The sequence below is a fragment of the Vidua chalybeata genome, chromosome 3 (genome assembly GCF_026979565.1).
Source record: "Vidua chalybeata isolate OUT-0048 chromosome 3, bVidCha1 merged haplotype, whole genome shotgun sequence".
Lineage (NCBI taxonomy): Eukaryota > Metazoa > Chordata > Aves > Passeriformes > Viduidae > Vidua > Vidua chalybeata.
Window position 1 is genome coordinate 38,638,310 of NC_071532.1, and position 18,333 is coordinate 38,656,642.

General features: G+C 40.1%; 1 protein-coding gene across 9 annotated transcripts in view; it reads right to left on the bottom strand.

Annotated features, from left to right (window-relative positions):
• Nucleotides 1-18,333, bottom strand: part of ACYP2 (acylphosphatase 2) — a 33,644-nt gene that overhangs the window by 2,716 nt on the left and 12,595 nt on the right. For 2 of the 9 annotated variants that reach the window (XM_053937684.1, XM_053937686.1), the window contains 4 exons: nucleotides 16,719-16,781; nucleotides 3,441-3,556; nucleotides 2,574-2,730; nucleotides 1,281-1,327 (listed from right to left, as the gene is read on the bottom strand). The exons of 3 other annotated variants lie outside the window; for them this stretch is intronic. In XM_053937684.1, the coding sequence (XP_053793659.1) occupies nucleotides 1,281-1,327; nucleotides 2,574-2,730; nucleotides 3,441-3,556; nucleotides 16,719-16,781 (383 nt within the window). Of the gene's footprint in view, nucleotides 1-1,280; nucleotides 1,328-2,573; nucleotides 2,731-3,440; nucleotides 3,557-16,718; nucleotides 16,782-18,333 lie in introns of those variants that run through there. 4 more of the 9 variants (XR_008429826.1, XR_008429817.1, XR_008429822.1 and 1 more) reach the window with 3 other exon arrangements.

The window sequence follows — 18,333 nt, forward strand, 5'->3', positions numbered from 1 at the left end:
TTTAATGCAGCAGGGAGGGGAGGAGGCAATACCTCCCCTTATGTTCAGTTCAGGGAACTGAAGAACTTTGGGGCTCAGCTCTGCATTGACGGACTTTCCTCAGCCATCTCCCTCTCTCTGCTCAAGGGACAGCCCAGTCACCAGCACTATGAAGAAGCACATTTTTTACAAGGCAAGAAAGCAGACAATCAGTATTTCCTAGAAGTTAAATGTCATCTCCAATCTCATCACTACTAGGGGTATTTATTTTCTTCAACAGTGAAGAAAAGGTTCTGCACTCTCCTCCTCAGCCTTCTCAATTCCCATTCACCTCAGATCTCTTCATGTGTGTAGAGATGAGCTACAATTACTTGCATTTGGGCTCTTAGCTTGTCATTTATAGCATCCATGTTAAAATTCACTGCTCCTTCCCACTTCTCCTCAGGAGTGCAAAGACTCCCTCCCCCTCATCTGAAGCAAACGAGGACATTGCTGAGAGGACACCACACAACTTACTCTTGTTCTAAAGGATTTATTCCCAAAATTACTGCTCCAGTGAATCCAGAACAAGAGCTAACCTCTAAATAGTAATTGCTGACCATGTTTAACTTCATGGAATGGTTTGGGTTGGGAGGGACCTTAAAACCCATCCAGTGCCACCCCCTGCCATGGGCAGGGACACATTCCACTATCCCAGGTTGCTCCAAACCCCATCCAACCCAGCCTTGGACACTGCCAGGGATAGGGCTGCCATAGCTTCTCTGAGTAACCTGTGCCAGGGTCACCCCACCCTCACAGGGAAAAATTCCACCCCAGTATCCCACCCAGCCCTGCCCTCTGCCAGTTTCAAGCCATTCCCCCTTGTCCTGTCACTCCATTCCCTTGTAAACCATTCCTCCCCAACCCAAGCACTGCCTGTCCATGAAGTCACTCTTGGCCATGCTCTGATCCCACTGAGTTAACTGTGGATAACCACGGATTTCTGAGTTATACAACCTTCCTGTCCAGGGGAGAAGCCAGTGCTCCTGAAACAGCTTCCCAACCAAACCACACAGTTTTCCTATCCCCATGTTCATGGGGAACGTAAAACAATTTGATCTGTCACTCTTTCCCTTCTCTCCTTTCATTAACTAAAACCTTGCTAGGAGACACTGCCTTGACACCCAGGCAACAGAGCCCTTGCCACTCCACATGTTCTTGGAAAACAACATCCAAAGAGCTGGGGTTTCACCACCCCAGTTTATATCCCTGTGGAAACAGCCTAGCTGTGCACAGTATTCCAAGCAGGAAAACACTCATACCTGTTAACTTGGCAGAATGGAGTCTGGTCAGGTATCTGGAGAGCTCCCTGGAAAAGTTATTTAAGGAGTTACATCTCTGTAACACAGGATAATCACAGAATCCAGTGTTGGAAAAGACCTCCCAGATAGATTCCAACCTTTGACCAAACACCATCTTGTCAACTAAAGCACTAAGTACCATCATTAATAATAATGATTAATAACACTGGCACAGCCCTAAAAACCACTGTGCTTGAAATACTATGGTAACAGAGTAACTTTCTGATTTCCTGAACAATATTTATTTTTTAACTCCAGTCTCTGCTACAAAACAGATCTCTCTAAAATAAACAACTTGCTTGGCATTATTCTCTGAAGTATTTCTTTACAATATGAAAACTACTCCTGCAATAGTTCATTTTGTTATATGCAAAAAGACAAACTTTTATCCTGATATTGGAGAAATTTACAGTCTGTGGTGCTAGGAGAGGACCTGGAAATGCCCTCTAGCATTAATATATGAGGAACTAGGCACAGGTTAAGAATATGTTCTTCTCTCTTCACCTCAAGCAGAGTGTCACTTAAGTGGAACAGGAGAAACCTGTGCTTTTATTTAGCTGAAGAAAAAATAAAGGCACTGGCTTGTTTACACTATATTTCCCTTTGTTTAGGATAAATACTGCAGAGAATGTTACTTTTCGAAGATTGTATTTACATCTGTGACAGCATATAGACCAGGCTTGCAAATATTTATAAAATCCCTCCAAAAATATTTTTGCCTTCTGCAACAGCACTGTTCAATTTTCATAAATCCTGATATTTCAATGTTAGCAGAAGAAATGTGGAATTCTCTCTCATGGCTGTCTGGCTTCTGAGCTTTTGGAAAGAACTTCTGCCACAGTTTTCAAGCTTTGCTCTATAATCTATAGGGCCAGGAACATTTACTCAAAAATCTTTGTTTTTATAAACCCAAAATTCCTCTACATAAAGACACCTCCCACCTTTCCCTACTCAGCTTACTGCAGAGCCATTCCCATTGTCCCTACACCTTTGCTCCTCCCGCCAGGAAAATAGGTAATTGTAAAGAAAATTTACAGGGTTTCTAGTTGTGAAAAAGTAGTAGAAAGAATAAAAACCCTGGCAAAGAAGTGTGTTGGAAACACTGGGATTTGAGAACAAGGTGAAGTGCAAGGAAGGGGAATTTGAACCCCATTATTAGGATGGCTCCACCAGAGCCCACCACATCCAAGCCAGGTGAGGGGTTACTCCAGAGGATTAAAGCAAGGAAGCAAAAGCAGCAGGATTGAAGGATACAGACCAAGCAGTGGGCGGCTGGAAATGAAGGGACCTGCTGAGGCATGGGCATGGTGGTCCAGAATAGAGCTGCAGCCTGGAGGTGTGTGGGAGCCTGGCTGCTCCGTGCATCCCAACAGCAGGAATGCCTAGGCCCATTGGGTATTTAACACAAGGGCTGGAAGTGTTGGAGGAAGGAGAGAAATGTAGTTAATAAAAACTGGTGTTTGACTCTGTTTTTAAACACAGCTGTCAGATGAATGCTGTTAATTTGTTTATATTTCTTCCTTCCTTGCTGCACTCAGGGGCAGCATTTCCCTTGGGAATCCACAATGAGCTTTTCCTCGAGGTATATTGGAAAGGATGTCAATAGCAAGGGCAGATTAGCAGGATGTGAGATTTTACAGATATTGTGGGACACGGCCCTGAGTAAGCCTCAAATACACATTTTGGTGATGAATTTCTATTTATAAACTTGAGAAAAGTGACTTATGTGTTAATCATCACATTCTGTATGGTATTGGCAAGTTTTTTTTTAATGTAGAAGTGATCATGGCCAGTTTGCATCAGGGGAGAATTTGGCTCTATGTACCTCAAATCCACTCTGACACTGGTATCTGATCTATGTTAAATGTCCTCACCTATTACTTTAAAGAGGAGGAATTATCCCACAATGACAGAAGCCAAGCCTGGAGTTGTTTTGGTTTTGTCATGTACAATGCCAAGATCTGTTGTGCATTTTCCTGTTAATCATCTTGGTAACCTTCAAGGAGGATTTAATCATTTCAACATGAGATCATAAGTATATTTTTATTGAAATTTATCAGCATACCTCTTTGTTTAGGCCATGTTAGGCAAGTCACTTTTGGCTTCTTTCAGAGATCTTACCAGAAAAATCTCAGCAACACTGCAGTCATTTGTTCCAAAGTAAAGAAGTGAGTGGAAAGTAAACCCAAATTCAGCCATTCCAGTAATTCAAACAAAGCTTTTATGTCCACACTGACCTACAGAAAAGCAGGAGACAAAGGGAATTTCCAGTTAAACTTGTGTCCTGTCTCCCAGAGCAGTAAACATCCCAGGAAGCCAGCAGCAGCCAAAAGGCCCATTGTGTTTTCTCCCTGGAATCTGTCTGCCCCTACAGGGACACTTGGTTCCCCAGGCTGACTGGGAATTTTGGCTAACCCCACCCACTGCACAGAATGCCACTCAAGGTTCTCTGCCATTCCACATCTATTAAACCCAAGGCCACAGGAAGCTTGGATGAGGAGGAACTGCTGCTGTTAGGGCACCAACAAAAGAAAAGCTCTTTCTAATGCTCAGCACCCATCACCCATATAAGACTGAACAAGGACTAAAGGACTTCAGCTTCTGACCAACTTTACCCATCAAAATGTTAAGTAAACCCTTACACTGGCCGTTTCAGAGCCACAATGAATCATGACACTTGACCAGCTCAGCTTTACTTCAAGCCCGTGTCCTTACATAGCCTGGCAGAAATCCAAGAGCCAGAGTCCAGCTGATCAACACAGTCAGGAATTTGAAAGACAACACTTCCCTGTTCTGCAGTCCCAAGGTTCAGCTGGACACAAAAGCCACAAGGAACAACACCCACAGTTCTACACTTGCTGCATCTCCTCAGAGGAGACACACTGAAGAATAATTTATTATTATGCAAGAATTAAAAATAACGCCAGGCCAAACTGGAGTGAATTCCTTCAAGCACCTCTGGGATTCTATTTTCCTCAAAAGTCCCCCTTTACAAATCTCTTCGCATAGTTAAAGGACTGAAAAAATAAAAAAGTTAGAAGGCTCACTGAGAAGTTGCCATTTCCAATTGTAAAGGTCTTAAAGGAAAGCATCAACACTTTTAAAGCATCCTCTTGTAGAGCTCTGAGCAAGTCTGACGGCCAATATTTAACATTTTCAGTGTCGCAGTGACTGCACAAAAACTTATCTTTTCCTAGAATGCCTCTAAGAAAACTCATAAATGCCTTTGTGAATATTTCACAAACTAGCAAGGTTGGCCTACAAGTAGGAACTTTGGGTTTCTTTTTATCCTTAGTTTGCAAGAGTTTTGAAATTTTTTTTGTCAGTTCAGCTCTATTTTTCCCCAATTTTACACTCTGTGATCTAATTTGTTAATTTAAATTGCACACTTTCCAAGGAAGCAGTTACACCCCACCTTTTAACCTCCCATCTCCAACGGTTTTTTTTAAAGCAACTGTGATATAACATATAGCATAGATATAACATATAACATAGCATTTCACAACATAAGAGCAACAAGAAAATGTTTTAAATACATAATATTAGAGAGCACAAGTGTTCAGGAAAACAAGTGGATTCCGCTAGCTAATAGTCTGCTTAAATTTTACAAGCTGAGAAAATTTGAGCTTTATCAAGACTTATTTTCATAATGCTCTATTTTTTTTGGTATTACAGATATAGCTCCAACAAGCAGAAAGCAAAAAAATTAACATAAGGATGTTGCAGGGATTCTGTTCCTCATTTGACAAGTGTTCCTTGTAATTTCCAGCACACCAGAGCATGGAGGTGCATCCAGCAGGGTGTGTTTACAAGGCAGGGAACACTGCACCTATTATCCACAGGAGGCACACACAATATTCCCTGGAAAGAGGAAAGGAACTAGGATATGTATTATTTATTGTTTCCATCATATAACCCCCAAGACCCTCTGTCTGCTCTGCCTTGAGGTAAAGCTCCAGACACAACAGCCTGAGGCAGGAGGGGCTCCAGGATGGGATGTGCCAGGCTGTCCCTCAGGGACCTTATGGAAGCAAACACCCCTTTCCACAGTCACATCCCAAGGAATTGTATTCCACTTACGTTAAGAAAATAACTTTCATTCTTCAACACATTACTCCTTTATCATGTTTTTCTTATGACCTCACCTGTATTCAAAATACCATTTCTGGCAGATCTAATCTCAATTTCATTTCTCCCTGGCTTTCCAAGTTCCATGAGGTTATCCTTTCACTCTCTGCAGGCAGGTATTAAACACATCACCCTAACGAAGCCATTCAAGCCTTGATCCCAAACCACTCCAAAAGGAGGGATGCTGGATAGATCAGCTGAGATATCAAATAAAAAACAAATATAACTCAGCCAAGGCTACCTGATTTTCTCAAAGTCTACCTTACAACATCTCTAATTGTTGGGCTTCATACTTTCTATTAATATTTTAAAAAATAGAAAATACTTTTTCACCACAGCATGCTGAGGGCAAAGCCCATTCTGGGGTCCATGATCTGTCACTATGGATATACTCACTGAGGAAAAATAAACATACTTAAAGCTCTCAGCTATTTAAGGAAGCCATCAGAGTATGAAGAAGTATCCTGGTTCAATGTCTCTTTGTTTAAAAAAAAATGTTAAACAAAGCTTTTAATAAGTACTGAAATGAGATCTGATACATGTTCTTGCTGTTTAGTGTTGTACTACATCATGCTTTTATTAGATCTAATTTTCAGAGTATTTACCTAAAAGCATTCTCCTGTTTATCTGCAACAGTGATAAAATGAATGAATCAAGAGATAGATTTCTTTGAACCTTTTCTCCTACAAAATGAAGCCATACTGGAAATACCAAAATCTTGGCTTCTCAAGGCAGCTCTGGAACTTCCTACTTGAAATTACCACATACTGAAAACAAAACAGATTGGTTTTATTATAATTGAGGATAACTGGTTGCATCTTTCCATCTACATTTCCCATGGATTTGGACATTTTCCTGCTCATTTCAAATCTGCCTGTCAACAGTACAAGGTTAGGGTAGTGAGAGCTTCAGACTCCAAAAAAATCAGAATAAAAGTAGTACTCTACTAAAGGCAGTATCTTATTTCTACTGAAGTTAACAGCATCTTGTATCTACTAAAGTCAACACTTGCTAGGGACAGAGAGATAGACCTGATGTCTGCTTTTACAAAATTTAAACAAAGAACTACAACTACAGAAGAAAGAAATAACAAAATCAAAAGAAACCATCTTTGGAAGACTATTTCATACTGTTTAAGTATTTCCAAATAGGTCTTGTTAATATTATTATAAGTATCTTGTCCTGCAGAAATTGTTTTATTTCGTTGTTTATGCCTCGTAATTCCTTAATATACAGCAGGTTTTGATATTTTGTGAGATGCTTGGTAAGAAGAGAATTATTGACAAAGCATAAGTATGTTCCTAAACTCCATATTCCTGTTTTTTTCTATTTTTCCTTCAAGCTTCAGGGGCTGTCAAGAGGTATCAAACTCATTTGTTTTCTGTAATTCATGCCATTTTCTTTTTTTCCCTTCCCCCTTTTTGAAGTTGTTCCTATGGCTTTCCCATGGAGTCTGGCTGCTGCAGGAGCTACATGGTTTGGGATGTGAATTGACAGCTACAAAAAAAAAAAAATCCTTGAAAGCCACATATCTAACTAGTGGCTCATTTTACTGAAATTTATGTACAAGTATTTCAGAAAAACCCTCTACTCATTTCACAGTCAACTTGAAGTTCCTTGGTGCTTCCAGTGACAAATACTTCCACAGGCAGGGAGCTGAAACCCTTGCACAGAAGACAAAGAAGCATTCCTAGAATAAAACCTCTCAAAAGGCAAGCTCAGGCTCTTTGTTTTTGCTCATGGTTTATTTGAGCATTTCTAAGTGCACAGAGAATAAAAGATGTTTTCAGCTTTTGGCAACACCAAGACATTTGAAGCAAACCAACAAAAGTAATAATTTATAGGAGGAATTATGCAAACTTCCAAACATTAGCAGTGTATGACTGGGGGAGCTGCTGTGAAAAAATAATTTCACAAAATTCATGTCAGAACAGTTCGTGTCATCATGCTTTTTATAAAAACAAGCTGCCTGGCTGTCCAGAAAAAAACAGTCCAAACACTATATAAATCATATCAGTTAAATATGAACTTCACAGCAGCTGCACTGAAATTCAGGACAGAGCATGTGTGGGACGAAGAGAGTGGCTTGACCATAGATCTGCCTCCAGATAAAGGCACTAAAAGCCTCCAGGAATTCCCACCCTGAGATAAGGACTGAGTTTTACGAATATTTATGATGATATGACAGATTTTACCACCAAACTGAGATCAGGAAGGAGATCAAGAGCATATCACCTTTGAGTTACATTTCAGGCTCTCAGACTGCGTACCAGTAAAAGAAGGAATCACTGGAAGTCTTTCCAAAGGCACAGAAACAGCATTTCATCCTTTATAATCTCAACAAGCAGGAATAATTGCCATTTCATTCCACACAGCATTAAGACACAAGTGCAAAGTCAGTCTCATTTCTTACATCATGCTGAATTCCTTCTCCTGTGTTTGGAGAAATGACTGGTTGATTATTCTGCTGGAATTTTCATCAGTAAACATACATGCAAAGACATCTGAAGCAGCACAACTGCTGCTACTGTGTGAATAGATCCTACTGAGGGCAAATTTGCATTTATACCTAGAGTAAAAAAATATAAAAAGCTAATCTTGACTGTGACAACTCCACATTGAATATATTCTCAACCATATATAGGTTTCCAGTTCCAAAGACATTCAGTTTTAAAACAAGCCATCCCTCAAAGTCTTAGATACCAATCACCAAATTTCCTCTTGAACAGACACACTCAATTATTTAGGCAAACCAAATTCCTCGAAGAGACTGGAAATCCTGGCACTAAGAAGTCAACAGATGTCAGAACCCAGTCAACAAGGACTTCTAGGAATTCATTAGCCAGTGAACACCTGTAATGCTGATTCCAAGCATTAAACACATAATGCCATAAACAACCTAATTCAGAGCTGCTGCATCAATTTTCTCTGCAATCAAGGGCATTTGGTCACAGAACTTGACAAATTATTAAATAAATAATTCAAATTACATCAACCACTTTCCTGCCTTTGTATGAAATTCTGTGTGTGGACTGTAGGGACCAAATAAAACCAGAACCTTGCATTACAAGTTCATAATTCCCACATGGAACTTGGCTCTCCAGCTCCTTTGCTACAGGACAAACAGTACAAGGGTTATTAGGAAAGTGCCTGCAAGTAAAGAAATTCATCTCTACCAGAGAACAACTTTCCCCCATAATATAAAGCAGCAAAAAGGATTTTTATTTAATTAAAACATCTGTTTTGGCTTTAAAATTAGTACATGACATCACAGGCCTGCCTACATATTTATTTGTTTATTGAAACAATGGAAACAAGTTCAGGATTCAAATATTGACAGATAATCTACTATTGTGATGTAAATCCTTCTGTTCTTTCATTCTCCTTTGATTTCATGATAGCAACAACCTTCTCTTTATGCAATTTTGCTCATTTATCCATATATTGATCCAGTATGTAGAAAAATACTATGGCATTTCCTCAATTTTTAACCCTCTCAAACAGATAAAACTCCATATTTTAGCTTTAAATCATTATTTTCACCCCATTTTTAACTGTTGGACACTTTTAATGACTTACCTTTCCCAATACTGGAAGACAAAGCTCCAAAATTCCTAAGTATTGATGGGTCCAGTTCTTAAGAGTCCTTCATCTTCAAGGTGTATGTTAAGAAGCAGCTCAGTGACCATCTAGGAAACCTAACCACTACAATAATTTTCTATTTTGTATATAAATTTATAAATATTTTTAAGCCAAGTGTCTGATCCCCTACAAATACACCCAAACAACTGGTAATATAACTAACTCAAGGATAAAGTCTACCAGCTTGAGAAATCTGGGCTGAACTTCTCAGACAAAGAAATCCAGCAGGAACTTCAAGAAGCAACACCTCCAGCTAAAAAGTAATACGATTATGGTTGAGATCCAGAAATTTTCATTAAATATTAATATCTCCTGCTTTGCCTTGCTCCTGCAGCAGCAGCAAAAGGATAAAAACACAGAGAGAAAAACCTGCCCAGCTAATCAAGTTGTAGATGCTGGTTAAATGAAACTTTGACTCCTCTCCCTGTATTTAGAGATAGAGAATGAGAGCTCTGAATTGCTGGAGCAGATTCTCTCCAAATCCCACAGCACTCACAGATCCAAAATGCTGGATGGCTCCCAAGAACTGGTAACAGGATGACAATTCCCTACCTTTCACAAAACACAAACCACTGATTTTATTAGGAAACAACATACATTGTTCCCAGGTACACAAATGATACACGGCTGGTGTGACCAGAAAACAGCAACTGACCAAACCCTGAAGCAACGGGGCAGAAAATAAAACCTCTTTATTCCACCTGAACACATTTACAACCCTTACAAGACTAATTAGAAAATAAACAGGGAGAACCCTAAGGACAATCGATTACCAGAACAGAAAATCATGCATAAACAATTCAGGCCTTTATCTGCATGTATAATTTTAACACAATTACATTTACCACAAGCACATGGGACAAAAATGGTTGTGTGGCTGAAGCTTTAACATGAACCATAAGCAGCTCAAAGCTGTCACAATTAAACAGAGCAGCCACACAACTCTGATGGAAACCTGGCTGAACACCAGAGCCAAGCAGAAACACTAAAGAGGGTGCAGAGAGCACTTAATTCAGAGTAAGGAGGAGCTTTCTCATTCAGTTCTGTGTGGATAAACCTTTTTGTCTCTCTTCACCACCTTTACAAATCAAGGCTACCTTGCCATATCTGGAGTCCATTGCACACCTTAAGTGACAGCTGTATGTTCCCAGCACTCTGCTGCTTGGCACAATGATCACTTAGGAACTCAGCAAAAAGGACAGATGAAACCTACAAAACTGTTTAGAGCAGAGTGAAATGTGGCAAAGAGTAAGTATAAACAAGACATGTGCCTAAATCTGCAGAAATCAAAGCAGAGCAACAGCTCTCCACAACACCTGAGCTCTACATCCGCTGGTTTTATGCTCAAAACAGCCACAACATGCATCAACATAGGCAGAAGCAGAATCCCAGGATTGGTCAGGTGAAAAGGGACCACAGTGCCTCAGTCCAACCATCCCAGAGCACACAGCACAGGATTGTATCCAGCTGGTTCTGGAACATCTCCAGAGAGGGAAACTTCACAGCCTCTCTGGACAAACTGTTCCAGGAAGTTCTTCCTCTTGTCCAGGTGGAATCAGTTCCTGCCTGTTCATCGTGCCATGGCTGGCCCCCCTGGAACAGAGCCTGGTCCCTGCAGACAGGGACACCTGGGCTGAGGGCCCCTCTGGAGGCTGAACAGTCCCAGCTCCCTCAGCCTTTCCAGGGCACAGAGATGCTCCAGCCCCTTTATCTCTGCAGCCATTGCTGGCCCTGCTCCAGGAGCTCCCTGTGCCTCCTGTCCTGATGATCCCAGAACTGGACACAGCACTCCAGATGTGCCTCCCAGGGATGGGCAGAGGGGCAGGATTCCCTCCCTGACCTTTTGGGAATGCTCTTCCAATGCATTCCAGGTCCCATCAGCCTTCCTGGCCCCCACAGCACTGCTGGTCAGGGATACCTTGGTGTCCAGTAGGATCCCCAGGACCTTCTCCACAGAGCTGATATCCAGCAGGTTGGCAGGAGAAGTCTATGGAGAATGAGGGCAGCACTCCAAACCTCCTGAGGAGGTTCCTTGGTTGCTGAGTCTGTAGGAGAGGCAGTACAGCTCCAATGTGTGAGGGGACACCAAGTGACAGGTGACAAGGACCAAGCTTTCCTTTTGATCCCCATCCTCACACATGGAAGAGAATCAAAGAACAGGGTACACTTTCCACTCCTGTGCTTCTATAAAAATCACTTTGTAGGCTGCTCCAAAGCAACAGAGCTCAAAGCTGGGGATTTTTAAGTAAAATGTGATAAAGAGGACCTAAATCTGTTCCATGATGTTACTATGCAACATTCAAACTACAGCCTTTTCTGATATGTTTTTTTAAAAAATACAGTTTCAAAGAAAATTCCAGGTATAAAGCAATTACTTATTACTTACAGTTCTTCAAGGCATTTCAATGAATCCTGGGAGAGATTGTGTTTGCTAAGGAATGCAAAACAGTTCCCTTATGGCAAAATTCTTTCAGACAAAGAAACTGTTGCAGGCTAGAGAATACAAATCATCCCAGCTACATCAAAAGGATTTTTGGTAAAGCAAATTATTCTTCATTAATTATTACTTTATATACATTCACCATTTTAGCAGCTGTTTCACACAAATTTATGTCTCTTGAGCTGATATTCAGCCCTATGAAACAACACAAAATAAATTATGCATAATTGTGAAGGTCACCTTCTCCCATACACTGTTCAGGAACCTCCAGTCAAAAACCCAGGACTTCAGTAAACTCTTCAAAAATCCTAAATTAGAAATTTATATTTTCCAGAAGTTCAAAAGCATTTTGAGCTACCAAGTGGGACTGGGCACCAAAAAGCCTTTTAATATTTTAGAATAAAAAAACCTCACAATAATTAAAAATTTAAAGTTGGGTCAAAGAAATTCAGACCTGTCTCACTCTTCATCAGAAATCAACTTCATGATGAAGAAGAACAAACTCCTCAAGTCTCTGCATATTTAAAATTCTTATATAAATTTATTTTAACAAGCCATGATGCTCTGTCTGGCTTCTCTTTTACTGCTGTGTTGAATATATTCCTTCCCTTTTTAAACTGATTTCTAAATAATATAATTCTCCAAATGACTAGAAGTTCCAGCCAGTTTGGTTCTTCAATGATGAACCAGAAATAGAATTTTTAGTCTATTAAAGAAAATCCTGGAAAACTGTATTAATAAGGCACTTATATGCAATCCAAAAAATAAAAATTAATAAATATAGGATTACAGCATAACATAAGACATCATCTTGGTTCATCTTTCACAAATACAAATTAAAACAAGTTTTAAACACTGCTTGACTAGGAAAAAAATAGCTTCTATACTCTGGGGCCTCTCAGAAGAAGCAGAAAAGATCACAGAACTGAAGCGGTAACACAAGGGAAGAGGTTAATTTAATGAGGAGTTATATATTAAACAGCAGCTAATAACAATTATTAGTTGCTCTGTGACAAGAAACTTCCACATCATTCACTAAATTCTGCATTCCTAGCAGGAATTAGGTCCATTTATTCCTAAACAATTCATTGGAGCACTGGGTCTGCAATGGCAAGGTGGGAAATGCTTTTTTAAATTCAGAGATCTCATTTCAATCAAACCCTGAATGGTGTTTGAAAAGAGGGGGAAAGATTAAGAAATAAGACCTGGATCAAGTTTCTGTACATTGGCTGAAATTTCATTTCCCATTAAAGCTGTCAACCAGCTTTACTGAAATAAGTGATTTTAATTACACTTGACAACCCCAAAACTGCTGTCTTATTTGCTAAAGTCCTGTTCAACATCAGCTACCAAAAGAAAATCAATATTTCAACTCATTCCTTTTCTCCTGGCATTGATTCCCCTGCAAAGTAGATGGAAAGCAGCATTTTTGTAGGGGAGTTGCTGAGAGAAATATCTAGAAGGCACAACATGGTAACTTCCACATATGCAAGTAGATTGACATCTAGTGTAAAAACACTGAACTACAAAGCCACGTGAACAAGGATTAATTTAAAATATCTTTTTTAAAATGACAAAATAATCAAATCCTCCAAATACAACCACCTTTTTTTTTATAGCTACACAGAGCCAAAAACACTGTACCAGTGACTGAGGAAATATAGCTTCCAGCAGAGGAGAAATGAGATGTCAGCAGTGAATCAGAACAGCAAATGAGAAAAATCAAATTAAGTGTGTCAGGGAGAACGAGGAAGAGGAACACAGGCCAGTTGGTCAAGAAGAAGCTTTTTCCACCTCTGGATAAGGTGAAGTGAATAGCTAGAGACAAAGGCAGAACGTTTGCGTGGTTTAATTTTAGAATTTATGACTGAAAGATATCTTGGATACTCCCATTCCTGCATTGCAGGCCCAGAGTCTGATGAGGAGAGGTGTAAGTAGTCTCTAATCAACTGTGTTCTTTAACACAATGAATAGGGAAAGAAAGTGTATATGTTGTAGAAAAGATAAATAAAAGGCTTTTCAAAGTCATTCCACTGAAGACTGACCCCTTGTATCAGCATCATGATCCTAGAATTTCACTTATTAACTATCTTTGGGCAAAGATGTTTTCATTCCTTTCAGAGGAATACATTTCAAAGAAATTTCAAGAGTTTGTCACCTTTTTACTCTGTCCAGTACTGGTGGCATTGGCAGAGATTTTGGACCTCACCATGTTTTCCTGGCTGTTTCAGCCCTCTTTTCAGGTTCCTGCCTGTAATAATTTCACAAAAGAAATATCTAAAAAATAGTAGATTAAAAGCTGAGAGACAAGCATCCAAACAATTCCTCACTCATTCATAACTCATTTTCCATAATAATATTAGGACATCTCTGTCTCAAACCAAATTACTCATTGTGTCCTGATAGCCTATTGCCCTGAGTTATGGTGAAGGTGATATTTAAAAAAAAAAAAAAAAAAAAAGTAAATGCAATTCCTCAGTTTGCCACTGACCCAATGTGTTAATCATTACACAACTGACAGTTTGTGCTGTTGTAGATATGACCCAAAGGTTCTTTTGACTCAGGAAAATTAAGGACTCCAGGGAACCTCTGCACGATGAGTCAGAGGTGAGCCATGACTTTGGGATAAGCTCTGGAAATGGCAAATACAGCTGGAAAAATGAAACAAGGGCTGCTTCCAGGGCCATTTTTGCAAGGGCACAGGAGTGAGCTCCACTCTGAACTAAACTTTCCTGACAGTAACAACACTGTACACGCCAGGTCAGCTGGAAAATGGTTCCCTGGCACCTCTTAAACCCAACAGTATTCCGAAGGGAAAGCTAAGGAGAATTTGCTCAGTCCCAAAGACCCCACCAATCTCAAATGCATCCAGTTTTGCTCCTCAAGCTAAGGATGTTCAGAAACTGCAAACAGGTAGAACCCAAGGAAAAAAATCCAAATGTTGTCAGTTTTTTGTTTTGGGCTTGAAACCTAACAACATGAAATTAACTGGAGAATTGTACAACAGAGCTCTGTGACTACCCCCAAGTAACTACTGCAGAAATACACTGAAAATAAGGGCAAGTTACATGGTTTTGGAACAAAACCCTTGTTCTGTTTTCCTTGAGTGTCTGAATTACATTTTACATCCCTATCTGCTAAGATACAAAACCTCCACAGTCCAAAGACAGACTGCAGGAAATGATCCATCACTGATTCAGGATCTGCTTTTTCTCATTTGTCATCACACTGCATCACACTGGGTCTGATAAAAAAAGGTAAAACTTAAATATATCATAGCCTTACTTGAACATAATTGGGGTTTTTTAAACATTTTTTTAATTAGGAGAACTAGACACCAAAGCAGCAAAGTGTGCAATGAACCTGAACAGAGTAAGAAATACCTGGAAATTATTCATAATACTCTTACTATCTCCTTTTCACTAAGGATTAGTAATAATCCCTCATGTTCAGATTTATTAATCAACTGCCAAAATATCATGAGACCAGCTGAAATCTGAGATCATTACACCAAAACTGAGATGTTTTCCTGCCTTTGGGTTTCGGCATTATCTCAACAATGCAATATGGAAGGCTACAAACCTTTATTTAAAACAGAATTTCAATTCCTATAGAGTAGTTTTGTACCGAGGCCTTGGGCCTTGAGCAAAAAACATCAAGTATTGTCACAAATGTTTAATTAGCAATGCAGTCAATCAAGATGCTATCACTGAGTCATTAGTGAATTAAATATTATCAGTGCACCTGAAAACAGATTTAAAAACCACTAAATTCCCCATAATTAGCTAAAACTAATCTCCCTTTCTAGACTTTTTTTTTATTCAGCAACTAAAACACCAGAAGTTATTTGCTAGAACAACAGCCCTCTTGGCATAATTTCTTAAGTTATAAACCTTTCTCCAAGAGGAATTTAATTTTTAACCTTTCTTAAAAAAATCTTTTCATCAAGACCCATATGATTTGAAAACCCACTTCCCGAGGCTCTACTTTTTATTCATCACTAGACAGCTTAAATGTCATAAAGACAGAATTTCTTTGTCTTCCAGTCACTCTGCCACATTACAGTGGTATAAAATAACCAAAAATTCAACTTAAATTGCCTCCAGAGGATCTTGCTTCCTGTCAAGCTGGAATGGAGCCAGCCACAAAAGTGCTCCCGGATTTCAGTGTCTGCTAGTGTCAAAACAGCTGCTCTTCCCTCTCTTGCAGAGGGACAGAATCACCAACAAAAATGGAGGTACCTGGTTGTCCTTCCCATCTTATTCTCTGCTTTTTGAGCTGGTTACTGAACCAGAAGTAATATTTTCTTTTATCCAGCATTTAGAGTACTTTTCCTAATTCATTGCTCTTCAGCAAATCCCAGGATCGCTGTATAAAAGCCATACAGAGGATACTCTGCTCTTGCCTAGACTAGGGGGAAATATATCACAGTCCTTCCCTTTTGTTCTCCTGTATTTAGATGTGACCTTGAGATGAATTCCAAAAGCCACTAGCACGTTCCCTGCTGATCCACTAAGAGCAGGGAGGCAGGCTGAGAACAGGGTTACCAACCACAGAGCTCCAAACAAGTGGCATCAACACTCCCTGGAAATGGACTGTGTGTTCCACCCTTGGGCAGCCTCTGGCACCTGTGTCCCTTTCCACACCAGCTTCCACTGAAGGGTTTGCCCAATCGCATGACCAGCACAACATGCCCATTCTTTAATTTGAGAGCGTGGATCAGAGAACTTATTCCTACCTAAAGACAGCTGTTCAAAATTAACACTTGCTGCATACCAGGTATAACTTCATTGGCATCAACACATCATTGACTACAGACTCTCTGTCCTTTCCCACTTCGTCCTCTGAGGTCCTCTCTAACAACAGCCACAATAAACAGCTGCCTGCCAGGCAAACCACCCTGCAAACAAACACTTGGCTGCCTTGGACAGTACCCCATATAACCCAAGAACCCAAGGCAGGCACAGTCCCTGCCTTCAGTGCTCTGGCACATCCATTCCTGTTATTCACTGGAATCACTGGGATAGGCAGCACAGATCATCTGGCCCAGAACAAAGAATATTCTACTTCTGGCCAGTCCCCCACATCTCAAAGCACACACTGTGACTTAAATAGGCCAGAGGAGTGAGGGAAGTGTTTCCCATAACAAGTCAGGGAGATATGCACAGGCACAATCCCACTGAAGGTACCTGGACTCTGCACTCAGCCATCCATCTCAAGGTGAAGGTCATCCTTCTGGAAAGCCACATCAGCTGGAAAAACATGTAGAGAATTTCAGGAAGTTCTGTTTTCAAACCCCATGGTAACACAGACCACTTTTAGGCCTTTCTATAGGAGTCACATTCTCAGTGACTTGATCCCCTTGGGAGAAGACAAATTTCCTTGCAGGACTCCAGCTAAAGCCATTAAGTTCATTTTTTACCTCCATTTGGGAAGATAATTAGGAAGGGGAGAGCTAATAACACAGAGTGGTTTCCTCAGGGCAAAGGCATTGGGCAGGTCTCCAGCAGGAAGGATTTTTTAGCACAGGTCCCAGCACCATCCCAGAGCTCCAGCATCCCCTCCCACATCAATCCCACATGGCCAGGGGACATTTTTAGTCCCAGGCACCTCTGCCACCACCACACGGCTTCATGCCTGAGCCCCATGTGCTCCAGACTTGGCAATTCCCAGGTCTCCAGCAGGCATGGCTTGCATGTCTGACAACTACAAAACTCAAGATGATTTTAAATTCTATTTAACAACACCAAGCAAAATATTTAGCATTTCTCACAACACGTGAATCAGTAAATACCTATGTTGTCAGCCTTCCACACGCTCCTATTATTCCAAACCAGAAATATCCCATTTGATATTAGCTAAAATATTATACCAGATACCAAGTTGAATAAGTTTTTGTTAGTCTGCATAACTGTGACTAAACTCGGGCAAAACAGCAGCTTTCAAATGAGAATAATACACAGTTCTAATAAAATACAGCAGGTCTGGGGTTTTTTAATGTCCATCTCAGGGTCTACCAGCCCTTCAAAATTTGCTGTGTGTAGTCAGAGCGCATGGCAGAGAAATCCTGTTGCTCTTCTGGTCCTACACCTCTAAAAGGATAATGAAGACAGCATCACATTTCAGAAGATATTTCCTGGATGCCTGCTGAGCTGACCTTGTTTACAAGTACTCACTGAAACTGATTAATTGCTTGTATGTTCCACTCCACACTGCATTTTCTGCCTATACTATCCATATGGACATGAGCCAGAACAAAAATTTCTATGTAATTATCCAATTAATTATTATTAATGCTAGCATTTAACAACAACAACAACAACAACAACAAAAAAAGCCAGCTGGCATGTAACAATTGCTTCACTTCTGGTGTGTGAGAACTACAAAGGGCATGCTGGAATTTTATAGCTACTAACAAGGAAAGTTGAACAGTTTTGTTTTGTTTTAAACTACAGGACCAGAAGAGCAAAGAGCAGAGTGGTGAAGGGAACAGGGAACAACTTGAATCCAGAGTCAGCATCATAATTTCTGTGCAACTGAGCCAATTAGCTCCCCTCAGTACTAATTTACAAATGGAAACCTATAGCACATTCTCATTCTCTGGCTCTATTCCTTTATTTTACTATCTGTTTCTTGATAGTAAGAATTTCATGTTGATAAAGCAGAACAAGGTCCTGACTGACTCCAGCCTATCAGTTTTTTTTTCACTGAACATTTTGAGATTAGAAATATGGATTTCTTCTGGACCTGGCAGAAAGCAACAGTTCCATCTGGGCCAGAAGAATCAACTGATACAATAATACA